This window comes from Sminthopsis crassicaudata, chromosome 1, assembly GCF_048593235.1.
Source record: "Sminthopsis crassicaudata isolate SCR6 chromosome 1, ASM4859323v1, whole genome shotgun sequence".
Taxonomy (NCBI): Eukaryota; Metazoa; Chordata; class Mammalia; order Dasyuromorphia; family Dasyuridae; genus Sminthopsis; species Sminthopsis crassicaudata.
This window is the reverse complement of record NC_133617.1, coordinates 202,370,836-202,391,475: the sequence shown is the minus strand read 5'-3', so window position 1 is coordinate 202,391,475 and position 20,640 is coordinate 202,370,836. Positions and strand designations below refer to the sequence as shown.

The 20,640-nt window shown below is 30.7% G+C and overlaps 1 protein-coding gene across 1 annotated transcript in view; it reads right to left on the bottom strand.

The window, feature by feature from the left end:
• The window catches only part of NETO1 (neuropilin and tolloid like 1), a 260,993-nt gene that overhangs the window by 213,993 nt on the left and 26,360 nt on the right, over nt 1-20,640 (bottom strand). Inside the window, exon 4 of the mRNA XM_074273996.1 lies at nt 16,744-16,992. Coding sequence (XP_074130097.1) covers nt 16,744-16,992 — 249 coding nt within the window. The remainder of the gene's footprint in view (nt 1-16,743; nt 16,993-20,640) is intronic.

Genomic DNA, 20,640 nt, shown 5'->3' with positions numbered 1-20,640 from the left:
CTGTCAGATTGGCTAAGATGAGAGGAACAAATAATGATGAATGTTGGAGGGGATGTGGGAAAAATGGGACACTGATACATTGTTGGTGGAGTTGTGAAAGAATCCAGCCATTCTGGAGAGCAATTTGGAACTATGCCCAAAAAGTTATCAAACTGTGCATACCCTTTGATCCAGCCGTACTACTACTGGGCTTATATCCCAAAGAAATACTAAAGAAGGGAAAGGGACCTATACGTGCCAAAATGTTTGTGGCAGCTCTTTTTGCTGTAGCTAGAAACTGGAAGATGAATGGATGTCCATCAATTGGAGAATGGTTGGGTAAATTATTGTATATGAATGTTATGGAATATTATTGCTCTGTAAGAAATGACAACAGGTTGAATGCAGAGAGTCTTGGAGAGACTTACATGAACCAATGCTGAGTGAAATGAGCAGAACCAGGAGATCACTATACCCTTCAACAAAGCTACTGTATGAAGATATATTCTGCCTGAAATGGATATCTTCAACATAAAGATCTAATTCAGTTCCAGGTGATCAATGATGGACAGAAACAGCTACACTCAGAGAAGGAACACTGGGAATTGAGTGTAAAATGTTTGCATTATTGTCTTTCTACCCAGGTTACTTATACCTTCAGAATTCAATTTTTACCATGCAACAAGAAATTTTTTTTTACACACATATATTGTACCTAGGTTATACTGCAACACATGTAATATATATGAGATTGCCTGTCATCTAGGGGAGGGAGTATAGGGAGGGAGGGGAAAAATTGGTAAAATGAATACAAGGGATAATGTTGTAAAAAAAAATTACCCATGCATATGTACTGTCAAAAAATTATAATTATAAAATTAATAAAAAATAAAAAAACAACCTATCCACATCTTTTTTTTTTTAAATATAAGGAACAAAACCAACTCTGTTAGTTTATTCTAATCATCTGAATATCATCAATTCTTATCAAGATAAAATTTAGAAATTAATAAAATAATTGTCCTCCTTTACTTAAATAGAAGTTTTGCTGTTTACCAGGCATTATTATAATACTTCATGAATATAAAAAATAAAATATTGTTAAGGACCATGCCTAAGTGAAGGGACAGGTTAATTCTCCAAGACCTTCTCCAGCTCTGAATCATAACACTTGAAGGAGTTGCAAAGCAGCCTTCACAGATGTTCCTTGTGGATTAAGAATTAAATAAATTGGAGGCAAGAGGGAAGAGGAGAGAGGTCAGAGAACACAACTGTCTCTCAGTTTCCTTCTATCATCATCATTTTCTCACATGAAGAGATCCATTCTATAGGTCTGAGTTAGACCTCCAGCAGCAACTGGCAGATGGCTCCCATATCACAACACGTGGCATCCCACATTGGGCATCAAAATGTCGTGTGCTTTCTAGATCCCCCAAATAGGGGTGCCAAATATACTATGCTTTCTAAAGCCCCCATACTGGGGTGCCAAAATATATCATCGGATTAGCTCTCTGGAGGATCTCATGACCAGCCCAAGTCCTTGGCCTTAGTGGAGGAGTGAAGAAGGCAAGAGACCCATGAGATTGATCAAAAATGGAGTCCAGTGATGGAGTGTCCTTATTTAAGTCCTCCCAGACCTTAAATACCTTGTTATGATTACATCATTACAGCACACTAAGTAGGTGCCAACTAGAGAACCATCATATCATCACATAACACTAAGCAAGTGCTAACTGTAAGCACCCTGCAATTGATATGCAAATGCCTCTCTATACTATAACTATCCCTTGCTTCAAGTCATGCCCTCCCAGACTTCTCAGAATGAGTGAGAGCACCAAAGGGAGGTGGAGAGCCAAAGTAGACATTGTCAACAGGTTCTTTCTGGGCTGAAGGATCTTATACCTTATCCAGATTTCCCCCACTATCTGGGGCCCTCTACAAAATGTCATGGAAACTGAAATAAGAATACATCCATAACAGTATAACTTACTTAATAATGCTGAGGTCTTTAAAGCAGTTTAATTTACTTTGCATTCTATTACACTGAATCTTTTCTGTGTATAAACCTCACTTGAAGTTAGTGTGGAGTGTGGAGGTGTGTAAAAGAGAATCTACTCACTTCTTTAAAATATCTTGAGCTTTTCAGATGACAAGAGATATTTAAGTACAACGTAATCATAAAAATTTCAACATATTTGATGATACTATTCAGTTCATTGTCAATTCCTATCTGAATCCCCCAAAATGAGAGTTTGGAGACTGTTTTTTGTTTGTGTGTGTGTGTGTGTGTGTGTGTGTGTGTGTGTGTGTGTGTGTGTGTGTTTATTTGTTTATTTTTTTTTTGTCTCTTTGAAAAAAAAAGAAAAGAGAAAAATAATCTCTATCAACTAGAACATATATAGAGAATTCTATAAATAGTTCAATCCAGAATACAGTTCTGTGAAGGGGTAAATAATATAAAAAATTTAATTGAGAATCTGAATAGAGTACATTAATAAGAAAGATCAACACTTAATAAAGTTATGTTATTATTTTTGAATGGTCTGTCTCTTCTCCCCATCTCTATATGAAGAATCAGCAACATATCTTTATTTTGCCCATATGTGGAAATTGTGCCTGGGTATAACAAGAACAATTGTAATGTGTGTGTGTGTGTGTGTGTGTGTGTGTGTGTGTGTATATATTATATGTATATATGTATATATATATATATATATATATATATAGATATAGATATAGATATATATATATATTTACATTTCTTGGGTTTCTTTAAAAGTATTCCTTATAATTTTATTCAGAACTGTTTTTTTTTTTATTTTACTATCATGATTCTCTTCTCTAATCAGATATAATAAATAAAATTTGAATTAAATCAAAAGGGCAAGAGAGGTTCTTTCCTAAAATTCAAGTATTATCTATCATATGAATGTTCAAAAGTCAAGAGTGAAACATCAAGATAATTTATTATTTAATAAAATTCTACCTAAATTAATTTATTCTGCTCTATACCAATAAAACTATTGAAAAATATTTTATAGAGCTAAAAAAACCAAAATACATCTAAAAGAAAAAAAAGATAAAGAATATTAAAGGAATTAGTGAAAACTGCAAAAAAGAAAATTACTGCTAGAAATCTAGAATTAGGCAAGGGAAAACCACTGATATTATAAGAGTTTGAGAAATAAAATATAAGGAATGAAAAAAAATAGAAGAAAATATGGAAATCCAATAAAAAAATCAACAGATTTGGACAAGAAGAGGAAACTTAGGAATAATCTGACTACCCAAAAGTTATGATGAAAAAAGTAATCTTGATAGATATAGATATATTTTTAAAAACATTTTCTGAAGTGTTAGAACAAGAAGGGAAAATATAAATAGGGAAAAAAAAACACAAATAACTGAAAGGTCCTGTGAGGAAAACCTACAGGAACATCCTAGCCAAATTCAGAAATCCCCAATCAAGGAGAGAAATTATTGTAATCCACAAGAAAAAAAAAATTGAAATACAATTAGAGCCCCATTTAGAACCACAGAAGATCTAGTAGTGACTACATTAAAAGACCTCAGATCTTGGAACACTATATATTAAAGAACAAAAGGGATAGGATTGTAGCCAAGAATATCATAACCAGAAAAGGTAAGCATAATCCTGAATAAATTAAAAAAAAAAGATATTGAATGCATTGCCAGACTTTCCGGAATTTGTTGCTAAAATACCTGAACTTGGGAATATTTTTTCCCTATAAAATACAAAACAAATGTAAAACAAAAAGAAAAACAATCAAGACTCAATAAGAACAAACTGTTGCTCTTTTATATATGGAAATGTAAATCAATAATCCAAGATTGATATTAATAATTGGGTAATTCAAAAGAAAGATTGGGATAGAGGTAAACATGATGTAATTCTAAAATGCAAAACTATGGAGGAAAAGGAACAATAATCAATGTTTTGTTATATGAATGAGTTGAGACAACAAGAACTGACACAGAAGGCTGGTAGTTCTGGAATCCTACTCATGAAGAATGGATTGAAGAGGGAACTTTATGCACACACACATACATATATATGTATAATTTTTTTTCTATATATATATATGTATAAAAGTTTTCTAAATTTATAAAGAATTAAGAGGAAGAGGAATTAGGATAAGAGGAGTATAGAAAGAATATAGATTAAAAGAAATGAAATTAATAACAATATAATAAAAAGAGAGGTAAAGAGTGATGGAGAGGATATGAGGGAATCCTTGGAAGTGGAGGAGGTTAATAACAAGGCAAGGTAGTTGGTAGAAGTAAAGCAGAGGCCTCAGCAGGGATGAGAAATAAGAGATGTATACAAACATAAGTAATAATAAGGAATATAATTTATTAGGAAAAAAAGTGAGGTAGCAAGCATTAATCTCAAAGGTTAAGCTAAAATAGATTTAATCAAAAGAGAAAATAAGGAAAATACAGTATATGTCAGCCATGTAAATCAACTTTGTTTTAAAGTATTTAAAATAATTAGATTATATAAAGTTGCTGTGGTGTAGGAAATGAGTTGGTGGATTTACAGAAATATGGAAAGACTTGAACTTATAAAAGATGATGCAAAGTATGGCTATATATATATATATACACACACACATATATATACATAAATCTATGTCTATGTATATTTATACATATATATAAATGTATGTTTATATGTGTATGTGTACATGCATGTGTGTGTGTGTGTGTGTGTGTGTGTGTGTGTGTGTATCTGTGCTTAATTGTACCTTTTTGGTGGAAGTGCATGGGGAGGAAAGGGGAAAAAAGAATAAAGTAAAAAATGCCCAGAAGAGAACAAACAAAAACCCATAGAGAACCAAAGAAAAGATGGAAAGCTCTGAAAACAAAGTGTAATATTTATTTAATTGATTTTCTTGAACTGGAAATGTATTTCTCATATGCTGAATACTCTCTTATGTTCTGCTATGCATATGGAATTTTTCTTGTTTTTTTTTTTAATACTTGTTTTAAACAAATAAAAAATTAAATGCAGATCTAAAACTAAATTACAAAGCAACAGAATTATTGGTACTACCTAAGAAATAAGAGTGTTGGATCAGTGGAATAGGTGTACACAAGACTCAGTATACAATGACTTTAGTAATCTACTGTATGATAGGTCCAAAGATTCCAGCTTCTGAGAAAAGAACTTTGTATTTGACAAAAACTGGAAAATAATATGGTAAAGCTAGGTATAGACATGCTAAGATGAGGTCAAAATGTGTATATGATTTACATGTAAAGGGAGATACCACATGCAATTTAGAAGAGCAAGGAATAGTTTACCAATCACATCTATAGAGAAAGGAAGAACAAACAAAAGATTGATAACATGATGAAATTCAAAGTGAACAATATTTATGACTTTAAATTTAAAAAAGTTTTGCAACTGAAGGAAAGCTGAAAGCAGGGAAACAACTTTTACTGATATTGTTTCTGAGAGAAAAAGTCTCATTTTTCAAATATATAGAGAACTGAGTCAAATTTATAACGATACAAATCATTTCCCAATTTATTAATGATAAAAGAATATGACTTTCATGTGAAATCAAAGAATATAAAACTTTCAGATGAAGAAATTAAAGCTATCTCTTGTCATATGAAAAAATGCTTTAAATTAATATTGATTAAAATACAAATTAAAACAGTTCTCAGATATCAACTCACACCAATGAGATTGGCAAAGAGTGACAGAAAAGGAAAATGATAAATGTTGAAGAGGATATGGTAAAATTGTAACTATTAATATATTGTTGATGGACAGAATCAGCTACACCCAGAGAAGGAACACTAGGAAATGAGTATAAACTGTTTGTATTTTTGTTTTTCTTCCCAGATTATTTTTACCTTCTTAATTCAATTCTTCTGGTGCAACAAGAAATTCATTTCAGCACACATATATTGTATCTAGGATATACTATAACATATTTGACATGTATAGGACTGCCTACCATCTAGGGGAGGGGGAAGAGGGAAGGAGAGGAAAATTCAGAACAAAAGTGAGTGTAAGGGATAATGTTGTAAAAAATTACCCACACATATGTACTGTCAAAAAAAAGTTATAATTATAAAATTAATAAAAAAATAAAGTAAATAAAAGAGAAAAAAACATTATTAATGTATTGTTGGTAGAATTATGAACTGATCCAACTATTCTGAAGAATTATTTGGAACTATGCCCCAAAGACTATAAAACTTTGCATACCCTTTGATCCATCAATACCGCACTAAGTCTACATCCCAAAGAGGTCATAAAAAATGGAAAATGACCCACATATACAAAAATATTTATAGAAGCTTTTTTAGTGGTAACAAAGAATTGGAAGTTGAAAATATACCTATCAATTGTGGTATATGATTGTAATGGAATAATATTGTTCTCCAAGAAATGGCAAGTTGGCAGATTTCAGAAAAAAAAAGAAAAAGAAAAAAAAAACATGGAAAAATTTATATGAACTGATGCTACAAAAACCAGAGAACATTGTACACGGAAACAATAACACCGTGTGATCATCAGTTTTGATAGGCTTGCCTCTCCTCAGAAATGCAATAATCTAAGACAATTCCAAAAGAGTCGTGATGGAAATTTTTATCCATATTCAGAGAAAAAAATGGGGTTGGAATTCTGATTGAAATGTTTTCATTTTTTATGTTTTTTCCCTTTCGTTCTGATTCTTCTTTCACAAAATGACCAATGTGGAATTATGTTTAAATGTAATTTTATCTGTATAATCTCTATGCAGTTGCTGTATTGGGGAGGGGAGGATAAATATAAATGAGATCTCAAATTCTTTTTTTAGGTTTTTTTTTCCATTTAAAAAAATTAATTTTATAATAATAACTTTTTTGACAGTACATATGCATGGGTAATTTTTTATAACATTATCCCTTGAACTCATTTCTGTTCTGAGTTTTCCCTTCCTTTGCTCCACCCCTTCCCCTAGATGACAGGCAGTCTTATACATGTTAGATATGTTATAATATATCCTAGATACAATATATGTGTGCATAATCGAATTTCTTGTTGCACAGGAAGAGCTGGATTCAGAAGGTAAAAATAACCTGAGAAGATAAACAAAAATGCAGACAGTTTACACTCATTTCCCAGTTTTCCTTCTCTGGGTGTAGCTGATTCTGTCCATCATTTATCAATTGGAACTGAATTACATAGATCTCAAATTCTTATAAAAGTAAATACTGAAAACTATCTTTACATGTAATTGGGGAAATTAAGTAGGGAATTAAGTGGGGAAAAGATAATCCATTATTATTCAGAATAATGTTTTAAAGTTAATATATTTTAATATAACAAATTTATTTAATTTCTACTTCTATTTCTCATTATGGAATAGAGGTGACTTTGGGGTCTTGAAAAACCTGACATCAGAATATAAATTCCAATGTTTTTCTAAAATGCAAAAACTTTGCATATGGATCCAAAAGTGGTCTCTATTTCAGCCCCAAAATAGAATAAATATGTTCAGAAATGTACATCATTATAAGAATGGCTCTATAGTGAAAATTTCTCACATAGTAATTCATGAAGTTTTTTTTTTTTTTTTATTAATAAGTTAAAGTTTGAGCCATAAAATACTGCAGAGATGGAAGGAGTACCCAAAATGTTTAAATCAATATCTTCTAAGATAATGAAATATATGAAGATTTTTAAATTATTTTTTTCTATTTTAATTTATTTGTTCATTTATGTATTTAATCTATATAGTTGTTTTTTTTTTTTTTTTTTTTTGATTAGGGAAATTTCCAGGAAGGAACTGTCTCTCTAATTGCACATCAAGAATTATCCTGCAACTTACTCTTTAAAATTTGTATGGGACACTGATATATTAGGCAAACTATCCAGGGTCATACAGCCAATATGTATCATAGATAGAAACTGCTGTTAAATCCTGCTGAAAATAAGTCCTCCTGTCTTCAGCTATGTAGTTACTATGCCATGATGCCTCTCAAAAGGTGATATTTATATAGTTTATTGTATCATGGATTCATAGACTGCTAAGCCAAATGATCTTAGAAAAGCATATTGTTAAATTTTTTAAGTTTAGGAATAGAAAGTATGGTTTAGAACCAATTCACTGAGTAAATTCCCAGTTTAGGATCACATAGATCTCTGATATCAACTAGTTCAAAAATACCCTCCAAAAGAATCTCTATCTTTAATACATTTTAAAATGACTATCCTTTCTTTTTTTTTTTTTTTTTTTTTTTTTTTATCTTGAAGATTTCAAGGGAGTAGGAAATCCACTACCTCTTAAAGAAAGTCATTTTTTGTCCTTTTTTAATGACAGTTCCAATTACTTGGGATATTTTCCTTACCTTCAGCCTAAATTACCTCTTTAAAATTCTCAACTATTGCTTTTAATTGCCCCATTGTGACCAAAGCCTCATGAAGAACTTTCAAGTATTTGAGGAGAGTGATGAAGTCCTCTAATCTCCTCTAAGCTTTTTTTTTTTTTTTCAAACTAAAATATTCCCAGTGACTTCAAAGGATCTTTATATCATTTGAACTCAAGACTCTTTCCCATCTTGATTATCATTCTATAAACATTCATCAGTTTATAAACATCCTCCATGAGATATGTTAAAGGTCATATCATTATTAAGTAATGAAAGAGAAACTGAAACCCAATTCTTCCACATTATAGTGTATATATCTTTCCACTTCTGTCAGTGCAATAATCAAGTTTAGTATTTTTGATGTATCGAGGTATTAAAATGATATCATTAAGACAATGTACATTTTGAAAGGAAATATGCCTAGTCATGACCTGTCAGTGAGGGATAATTCCTAGGCTGATTAAGCACTTCACTGATACACATAGAACATAAAAATTTTAATAGTTTTCTCTGATGAAAGATCAATTGAAGAATATGGATAAGAACCATAAATAATGAAAAGGTAGAAATGGATAAAGATCTGAAAATATATGAGAAGAGTATACTTACATTGATAAGATCACAGGAGATAAAATGATCTTAATTCATATCTCCCTAGAGATATATGAATTATGTATTTATATGTATGTATTAATCAATCCCATATATATGTATAATTATGTATAAAATATATTGTATATATATGTACATATATATATATATGTAACATACATAATTGTATATAATCATGTACAAGGTATATATAGAATGTATATGAACATATATTTAAAAACACATATATTCATTCCAATAATTGCTTCTTTCAGTATTCTAGTTCATTCTTTGATTTTCTTCTGACTGCAATCTACCAACTGTAGATATATGAGATTAACTACCTACTGAGACTGTTGTAGTTTCAGTCATTTCATTCATGTCTGACTTTTTTTGACCCTATTAGGGGTTTTCTTGGCAGAGATGCCATATGCTTAATCAACCTATTTTATAAATGAGGAATTGAAACAAAAAGAGTTAAGTGACTTGTTGAGAGTCACACTTAGTAAGAATCTGAAACTAGATTTGCACTCAGGAAGAGGAGTTTGACTTTACATTAAGCCTGGAACTTTATCCACTGTACCCTCTAGCTGCTCAGTGAAAGTGTTAAATTGAATGATTTTCATTACTAATTTTCTTTCACCATTCTGTGGCTTTTAATACTGATGAAAATCCTTTCCTTCTTAGTACCCTTTTCTTTGGTTTCTGTGACCTGTTTTCTCCCTTTCCTCCTCCTACTCTTCTAACCTACTCTCTTTTGCTGAATCATTATCCATTTCCAATACTATTAGCATAGGTACGCCATAAAGTTCTGAATTTGGTCTTCTTCCATGTTCTTCCATCTCTTGCTCCTTCTCTCTCTAGCATCTCATCTAATACCGTGGACCCTTTTTTTTTTTTTTTTTTTTTTTTTTTTTTCATATTAACAGATATGAAGCCTTAACTTTTTTCTTCAAATTGAATCCTACATTGTCACCTGCCTTCTCTATACGTCCTACTCTGTGACTTATAGGCTTCTCAAACTCAACATGTCAAAAACAATTTGATTATCTACATTTTAAAATCTAAATCTCCTCCAAACCTCTCATTTGTATTTAAGGTATCCTCCTAATTTCTGAGTTTCATAACCTTCACAATATCACTGGTGTCTAGTTTCTTTTCTCCATTCACACAGTCATCTCCTTAGTTTATACTTTCATTACCTCTTCCCTCAATTACTTCAATAGCTTCCCTATCAGTCTTCTTGCTTTCTGTCTCTGTCTATATAATCTTTCTTCAATTTATCCTTCATATTGCTGCCAAAATAATTTTAAAAATATATGAGATTTATAATCCCACTTATCTATTCAATTTTGGGGATTCCCTAAAATTTCTATGAAAAATGATAATCTAGTAAAAGCATTTAAATCACTTTACAGCCTCTCTACAATCCCCTATCAAAGAGTTATTTCATATCTTCAGGTATTTTATCTCCAGTTCAAACTGGACTACTAATTGTTTCCTGAATTAGATTCTCCAGTAACTAATTCAATTTCTTGCAATGAACTCTTTATCTCTGCTGCTTGGAATCCTAATCCTACTTTAAGGTTCACTTCCTTCATCAAGATAACAAAACTGTCTCTTTTTCAAGTGATCTTAACTTTCTTATGTGCTTTGCCATGTGTTACCTCTCTTGGATCTTCTCACTTTCTGTAAAACATGAACTCCTCAAGATCATGGAGTGTTTTATTTTATTCTATTTTGTTTGTTTGTTTGTTTGTTTTTTTCATTTTCCCCCTTCATATTCCCAGTACCTGCCTGGGTGTTTTGTACATAGTAGGCATTGAATAAATGTTTATAGGATTAAGTTGACATTGAGTAGTTTATATCAATAATAGATTAGAATATTTACCAATTATAAAGTTTCTTTGTGTGTTTTTTAATCTAATTTTCTCTTCCTTAGGAAACAATGACAATCTCTTCTGCAATAATACCAATCTACAAATAATCTTAATGTTTCTCTGTTTGATTTAGAATTGTTGTATTCTTTTGGATTTCAGGAGTTCTACAAGTGTTTTATTATGAACAATTATCCACAAAGGCAGAATTTTATAGTGTCTAACTCTAGATTAAGAGCCAAGAAGACTTTCTATCAACCACTAAGTAAACACTTTTGAGTGTCTACATGGTGGCATGGATAAATAACTAGCCTAAAAGCCAGGAAAACTTTGATTAATGTATAACCTCTGACACTGACTGCTGTGTGACCTATTAAAATTATTTAAGCCCTCAGTACTCCAGGGATTTTTCTAAGATTATCAATTGCAAAGAAAATCTCATATTACCTTGCCAAAAAGTTTCCTCATCTGAGATAGTTTATAATGAAATCATAGATTCTTTTGTAAATATTCCTAAGTATCAATAGCATTACATTTTCTCCAAATATTTCAGAACTCATCTCATTTATAGAATCAAAAACTGACTTTCCTAAAACTACACCAGAAAATCTCCTAGCAAACCTGCATGGCCTTTTTTTTTGAACCATGTTCCCATCTGTGCTGGATATCTGGGTGATGACACTGGAAGCATATTATTCCTCTGAAATAATTTTCCCATGTTCAAAGAGAATAGGACTCAATATGGGACAGAGTCACTGAATCATAGGATTATTAGGTGGAACATTGGATAGAACTCTGAACCAGAGTCAAGAAGTCCTCAGTTCAAATCTGGTTTCAGACTCTGTGTGACCTTGGTTACCTCATTGTGTAAAATATGGATAATAATAGCACCTATCTCCAAGAGTTATTTGAAAATCAGATGAGACAAAATTGCATAGTACTTAGCACACCGTTTGACATATAATAAGCACTATATAAAAGTTTGTATTGTTATATCTAAAAAGGAACATTGAGTTTATCTAGCTTTATCTGCCTTTCTATAGATGGAGAAACCAAAACAAATAAATCCTCTACATTTCCCCCAGCTAGTTTATAATATATCTAAATCCAGAATCAAGTTCTCCTAATGCCCAAGTCAAAGCTCTTTCATGATACACTTATCTGTTTCCAATGTGAGTTCACATCATTTTTATTTCATCATTATATTCTATTTGATCCTTTAGATATATATGTGTGTCTCTGTGTGTGTATAGACAAATTTTAAATATTTTCTGAATGTTGATACAACACAAAAACACTGAAATTTATTTTGAAAATAAAATTTTCCTGGTTGATATTTTTTAAAATGCTGTATTATCTTAATTACACTTTTTTTTTTATCTTAATTCATTCTATTTGTAGGCACTATTTCTTTTTAATGTACATACATTTTTTTAACAGAAATATATACCCATATATGCATATGTATGTATGTATGTATGAATGTATGTATTCATGTGGGGGGATATATGTGCCTGCAAATGGATCATATAGAAAAAGGATAGAAAGATATAACATGGAAAGTAATTAAACAAGACATATTTTACTATTAGAGAGGGTAGGAATCCATAAAATTCTAGAAAATAAAACTATTTCCTCATACTATAGACTCTTACTGAAAGAGTCAAAAGTCCCCTATCAAGAGGTAATCTAGATATTGACATAATCACATGAATTTAAGGATCTAGTAGATATTGTCATGTTGAATTCCTTCATTATATCAGATATAATAATTCAAAGTCAAACCTTTCTCTTAGGTTTGAAATAGACAATTGAATTTGTGCGACCTTACTTTAAAACCAATTCTTCCTATAAGTCTCCATGAAAAGTTCAATTATTTATTCACCTTTTGTTTCATATTCTCAACTTTCATTCCATTCTTTTCATTCCCTCTTTTTATTTTTTGAAGTTATACAAGGAAAAAAGGGTAACATCAGTCTTTGCAACCAAAATGCACATTCCTGAATCCCTTGCTTTACTCCCTCCTTATTGTAGCTCTTCCTTTTTTATTTATTTACTATCCCATTTCCACCTCCACCCCAGACACAGAGATCACTTTTATAAAGTTCAAATACAATTCAAATCACAATTCCTCATCTAAAAGTGAAGATATTTAAGATCATTTCTGAAGAAAACAATACTCCTCTCAACAACCTTCTTGGATTCTCTGTAGGTGTTCTTCAATTCTGTCACACACTATTTTGCACACAATAGGTAGTCAATAAATGCACAGTGAATTCAATTGAATCCTAACATAATTATGGAATATTAGTTAAATGAAAAAGCATTTCTTGTATTACTTATTTAATAAAATAAAATCCAATTAACAAATCAATACATTTTATCTTATTATTCTTTCACACTGAGATTGTTAAGAAAAGGAAAAAAAAAACATAAAATAAATTAAAGAGGTACCCCTAAAGTAATAAACTGAAGTTAGGCTAAATTAAAAGAAGCATCAGAATGGACAGATTAAAAAACAAACAAACAAACAAAAAAACAAAGACATTATATAACTATATGAAAAAAAAAAAAAGAGAGGACTAAGGAGATAGTCACTATAAAGACCCTCAAACCCTTCCACCTAGAAAACTGAGATGGGGGAGTCTTTGCAAGAAAAAAAGAAAATACACGGATTCTATACTTTTTATCCTTATTAAGTACATTATAAATTTTTGTGCTTTTTTTGAAAAGCAATTGGGGTAAAGTAACATCTTAACATCTAGTCATGCATCTAGTAAGTGGTAGGTGTATGAAATTGTATTTGTACTCCAAATTTTCCTGACTTCAGGATTGGTGCTGTATTCCATGGGTTATCTAGCTAACTCAAGTACCTCAGAAAATTCAAACTACTTTGAGATCAATTAATAGGCATTGAACTTTTACAATGAAAAATTAAAGGCTTGGGAAAGATAGTGGGTTTTTTTTTTTTGTTTGTTTGTTTGTTTGTTTTTGTTGTTGTTGTTTGTTTGTTTGTTTGTTTTTAAAGATTACTTTAAAAAACACACACAATATGCCCAAATTGAGAAACTTTTCATTTGGTTAAATGAAATCAGGATGATACAATAATATATATGAATTTGTCTTATACTCTAATTGTAGCATAAAAAGAATTCCTATTATACATTATGCATTTCTCTCATAAGTAATATTAGTAAAGATTTATTGGGATGCTAAAATCACAGGCAGTCACACCAAAATCTTTTTCAGAGATTTGCAGTAGCCTTTGGAACTCAATCATACTCATTCCCTTCACATATCTCTACTACTAGCTACTGCAGCTTTAAGTTTTGCAACATATCTTGACAAAAATTTATTTCATCTTAAATTCATTAAAACTCTGAGAAGTGGATGCTCTTGCTATTCTGATTTTACAGAAGATGAAACTGAGGAAGACTGAGGATAAGTGGCTTGCATAGGATTGTATAGTATCTGAGGCTGGATTTAAATTCAAGTATTCTTGACTGCAGGTCTAGTAATCTGTCTTCTATGTTACCTAATTCCATAATAAACCTATATATCCCACTCCTTCCCTCTACAGGTAATACACACACACACACACACACACACACACACACACACACACACACACACACACACACAAAAGATGGAAAAAGAAAACTTGAAAATCATGCTTGACTTGGTGATAGGGTCCATTTTTAGATAAATTTTTGAGATAGTCTATCTACTCAATTATTTTGTAGCCCTGAGTATATACACTTCTTTCTTGGCCAAAAGCCAGTATACTTTTCAAACTTCAAACATACTAGACTCAAGATGCCATTTCATTTTTAATTTAATTTTATTTATTTATTTATTTTTTGCTGTGAAATTCCACCTAATTCCAAGGAGTGGAAAATATCTGTCTGGATTCCCTACTAAACCATGAGATGAGGTTTTTCTTCACCAATTTGTTTTTAGAGCATAATTTTCTCCCTAGAAATACTATGGCATATTATCAGAAGAATCAGAGAAAAAATAATTTAGGTAAAAAACTGTAATTTGTAATTGTATTATATTTAAACTGATTGTTTTAATGATAATGATTATAAAATTAGTAATGAGGAAATATGTTGATGAGGCTATACATGTGTGAATGTATTTTTGTATCTGTGTATAGATACATACATATACATATATATCACTATAATGTATATTCAATAAAAATTTTATCTAATGTATAATTATATAAGCAAATGACTTTCTGGATATAAGCATGTTTACATACATATATTTATGTATACACACATAGACACATTATGATTGGTTAGGCAGCTAGATGATGCAGGGGATAAAAGTTGACTTGGAGTCTGAAAAACAAGTACAAATCCATCCTCAGACACTAACTATTTGTGGGACCTTGTGATAATCTATTTATTTCAGTTCCTTCATTTGTAAAATGAGGAAAATTATCACAACAATTTTGTTGTGAAGGTCAAATGAGATATTTGTAAAACACTAAGCACATAATACTGACAATTAGTAAGCAATATAAAAATGTTGCCTATTCTTTATTAGTAGCCAACTAATTGGCTATTGAATTATTACTATTTCTTCATGTGTATATGTCTTGTTATATGTATATACATATACATGTAAATATATCTCAGACTAACTAATGAATTTGACCTCAACTTCCTCCTGTTTCTATTACTCCCTTTGTGGAAGGGAGATAATAAAGTATGAAATAGTTTAAATAAGTTGATCACAAATGGTTAAAAAAGATATAACCTGGTCAATGAAAGGCTTTATTAGTCAGAAAAATTTGACAATCCCCATTCTCACCCTGAAAGCCAAGACTTCATATTCCAATGACTAATTCTTTGGTCTCCAAACTTGGAGCACAAAATATTAAAAATCCACCATAGTAGAGAAGATATATTATAACACTTTAGATATGCGTGCAATTACCCATTACTATGATGGTATATTTTGTTTTATTTACATCATATGAGATATGCTAGATATAAATATAGATATAAATGAATCATTAAATGCACATCTATAAATTATTCAAATGATAATGAACATATTCCTTTGTATAATATGGTTATTGTTTATGTGCTAAATAATACAATATAATTTTATCAAATCCCAAATCACTGTAGTGCAGTACTTCTGTAATGAAATACATATATATTATATATACATATATAATCTGTGTGTCTGATGTATGCGTGTATATATATAAATATACTCATATGTATTTATGTTATGTTAAAATGAAATCTTTTAAGTAAGTCAATCAAACATACTTTTTAAAAAATGTAGCCTAAATATAAATTGATATAGGCTATATAATTGTAAAATTATTAATAAAACCTGCCAGATATTTCAGAATAAAATATTCAACTGACTGTTACAAATCTGACTTTCCTTGCCAAGCTCTTAGGAATTTGCCTTTTTTTTGGAAAAGGAAACTAGTTTGTTTGGTTTTTTCCAGTGAGTTCCTTACAAGTTTAATAAGTGAAATTGATATACTTTTAGAGCAAATATACCTTTTATCAAAACTGGGTATTTTTCCAGATCATTCTGATGGATGCATTTTGCATTGCTATAAGCACATTCAACTTCTTAATGTTTCTACATAGTGTTTCTTAATCAAAATTTTTTCTTAAAAATATGGAATTTCATATTAATGAAAGTCATTTGAATTAACTGCTTTTCTCATATACTATAAGGAAATTATTTTTTTTCTCTATCAGATGTCATGAAGTGAACAAAGAAAAAAATTGCATTTTTAAATATTAAATGATAATATTTTCACCAAAATGTATCAGTCTGATAAAAGTATAGAAGCCAAAATTGTGAAATACACAAATAATAAATTATGGAGGGGAAAAAGAGATTATTTACTCACCAGTTGTGAAATTATATCTAGCTGAAAATCCCATAGATTCCAACTCTCCATCAGCAAAAAATTTAATCCACAAAAACCTGCCACTGGATTTTATTACAGGTGGATTTTGCTGTCCACAGAAACGTCCAATGATTGGAGAAAAGCCAAAAGGTCCATCTCGCACTTCAATATGATCAAATTTACACTCCCAAGAGGGTTCAATAGAGTACTTTTCATCAAAGTAAAGTTCAATACATTGTCTGGGGGCAGCTGAAAAAGATGAGGTGAGAAAAGATTATTTACTAATCTTGTTTAGTTTTTATTTTCTGATGCATCTCTGATTTTCCCTACAGATCTGATATTCAAATCATGATTGTGCTCTACACACTCAACAATAAAAAGGAAGTAGATGTATTCTGATATTCTAAAGAGTGCTTTCCCTGAAGGATTCCAGATTTCCACAAGAAAATTCTTAGTGTTCATTGGGGGAAAGGATTGATAATGGTAAAGAAATCTAATGGGTTTTCTCCCCTTTTCCTTATGAAAAGTAAGTAGTTAAACATCATTTGGGGATTAGAAGGAAAAAAAAAAAGCTTCCCTCTGCCACTTTTCCACATTAAATAGGGACAAGTGGCAGAGGAAGGGGCCTTTCTCTAGGATATCTCAGAGAACTGTTCAGTTATGGTTTGATAGCTAGCCTCTATAGGGATATAAAGAACATTTCTAAAGAAGTCCCTTAATAAGAGTATTTTATACTTTACTCTGATGCTCCCTTATTTCTATTTAGCTTCTTATATACAACCTTTTGGCATGTATATGTTTGGAGTAACAGTGATGAAATAGTAATGTATTGAGGTCAATATTGATTTTCTACTTAATTGTTTCTCAAATCCTCACTGATCTGGAGATTATGTAGATTAAAATGTTACAAATCTCTCAATGGTTGAAATTAAGTGTGACTAAATCAGGAGGTTTTAGTTTTATCCATGAAAAGACATATCTACGTCTTATGTATCCTTTTGCTTAGTTGTGTAATTCATTGAAAAACCCGTACTCCATCGTGTGAGACAAAGTATGACAGACCTCTACCATCTGCCTGATGAATTTAGAGATCATCAAGAAAGAAATATGACAAGAAGAGAAGGTTCAAAGAATCTGCAGATATTCTGTCACCTACCTAGATTGTAAAAGACAAGCCAAGCAAAATAGGAGGAAAACAATTTAGGAAAAATTTCAGAAAGTAGAATTTGGAGAAGTTTGAGGTTAATGGGTTTATCATCTTCCCTAATCAGCTCACATCTAGGCATAGCATTTTAGGAAGGGTACTAAAATATAGTAGACCAATCAGAATAGTGGAGGAAGAAAGAGACTTAGATCAGATTATATAAAGATGAGTAGAAGGAACAGGCAATGGTTAGTCTCAAAAAGATTTATTGGAATTATGAAAATTGTCCTTAATAATTTGAAGAATTATAAGAATCATAAGAAAGAGGTTTGTAATTTATTTTGCTTGGGTTGTAAGGGCAGAACTGGTAAAAAAAAAAAAAAAGTTAGAAATGCAATAGTAAAGATTTTGAGGAAAATGTATTCATAGTTAAAATATTCCAAAATGTGACTCACACTACACAGGAATTCTTTAAACCACTATTGAATAAGCATTTGTTACTTTTGTTGTAGAGGGAGATCTTCAACATGAAAGTTTTGATAGGTTTGGGAATAGGTTAGACTAAATGACTTATGAAGTTCTTCCCAACTCTGATGTATTATTCTCAAAAAGGTCAGATAATTACTTGCCTAATTTATTTTCACTACACATAAATCTAATTATAAATTGAACTCTACTGGTGCAACTATGGCTTAACCTAAAGAAATAACCCCATCTTGCACAGTAAAGATACTTCCTCTTGACATAAACTTTTTTTTTTTTTTTTTTTGGTTAATTTAGTATTTTATTTTTCACCAATTACATTGTTTTCAAAACTTCAAGTTTTGAGTTCAAGATTCTCTCCCAATACTGTATGAGGATGTATTCTGATGGAAGTGAATATCTTCAACATAGAGAAGAGCTAATTCAATTCCCATTGATGGACAGAATCAGCTATACCCAGAAAAGGAACACTGGGAAATGAGTGTAAACTGTGACCATTTTTTTTTGTTTTTCTTCCCAGATTATTTTTACCTTCTGAATACAATTCTTCCTTTGCAACAACAACAACAACAAAATTCCATTATGCACATATATATTGTACATAGCATATACTATAAGGTATTTAATATGTATGGGAATGCCTGCCATCTAGGGGAGGGGGTGGAGGGAAGGAGGGGGAAAATTCAGAACAGAAGGGAGTAGAAGGGATAATGTTGTAAAAAAATTACCTATGCATATGTACTGTCAAAAAAATGTTATAATTATAAAATTAATTTTAAAAATTCTCTCCCTTTCTCCTTCCTCCCTTCCTTCCCCACACTTTGGAAAGCAAGCAAATCAATATATGTTATATATGCATAGTTATGGAAAACATTTTCATAATAATCATGTTGTGAGAGAAAATACGGGCTCCCCTTTAAAAAAAAAAAACCTCAAGAGAAATATTGAATTGGACATAAGTATTTTCAAATGATTTGTGACTAAGAAAGTATCTTATCCAAGATGATTTTTATTCTATATAATTTTACTCCTTTTTAACTTAGTAAAACAAATGGATATTAGTAATAAATTCAAGATTTCAGTAAGTCTTTATTAGGTAATTGAATAAATTTGGTGCTGCATAAATATCAATATGAACAATTTGAGCCAAAAATTAGTTGTTGTTTAGTACATGTTCAACTCTTTGTGATCAATTCTGGGTCTTCTTGGAAGAGATGCTAGAGTGGTTTGCCATTTCCTTCTCTAGATCATTATACAGATGAAGAAATTGAAGCCAACATGCTAGATGAAATGAAAAGATACTAATTTTACTTATGTCTTTATATATATATATTTTGGATTTTTTCCCTGCATAGATTATTCCCATTAGATACTTGGAAAAGAAAATCAATCATACTACAGCTTTTTGGGAATGCTCTCTAGAAGGTTTTTTTTTTTTTTTTTTTCCTGAGGAAATTGGGGTTAAGTGACTTGCCCAGGGTCACACAGCTAGGGGAATGTTAAGTGTCTGAGGCCAGATTTGAACTCACGTCCTCCTGACTTCAAGGCTGGTGTTCTGTCCACTGTGCCACCTAGCTGCCCCTCTCTAGAAGATTTTCAAAAAAACTTTAATTTCTCATATACATATATATATAATCTGAATATACATATATATATCTGAATATACATATATATATATATATCTGAATATACATATATATATCTGAATATACATATATATATATATATATATTGGTTTGAAGCTTTATCCATTTAGTTATATGTTTCCATTTTTAAGAAAAAAGTCATTTTTCTCCATTGCCTTTCTACCAGTTGTCTTTGGAGAAAATGCCTTTGTCCCATCAATTATTTACTATATTTTTCATTTTTAATTTCCTCTAATCTCTTATCCTCTACCAATAATCACACCAAAGACTCCATATAAAAAATATACCAATCAACAACACAACACATACACAAACAAAAACCTTTAAACTATGTAGTGCTTCAACAATTTTCTCTTTGCTATAAGAATTCATTAAACATTTTTCATTGTCTCCTTTTATTTATTATTAATTACATTTTTTATCATTTGTGTTGTCAACTACTTGCTAAAATTTCTCTATTAAGCACTGCCAATTTCTGTAGCCTTTTTTTTAGAAATCATCTTTGACCTTCCATTAGCATGTGACACCATCAGCCACCGATTCCTCTTTTTAAAATTCTTTCATCACTGGACATTCCTGACTTTGCAATTTTATAATTCTCATTTTATATTTCTGATGACTCCT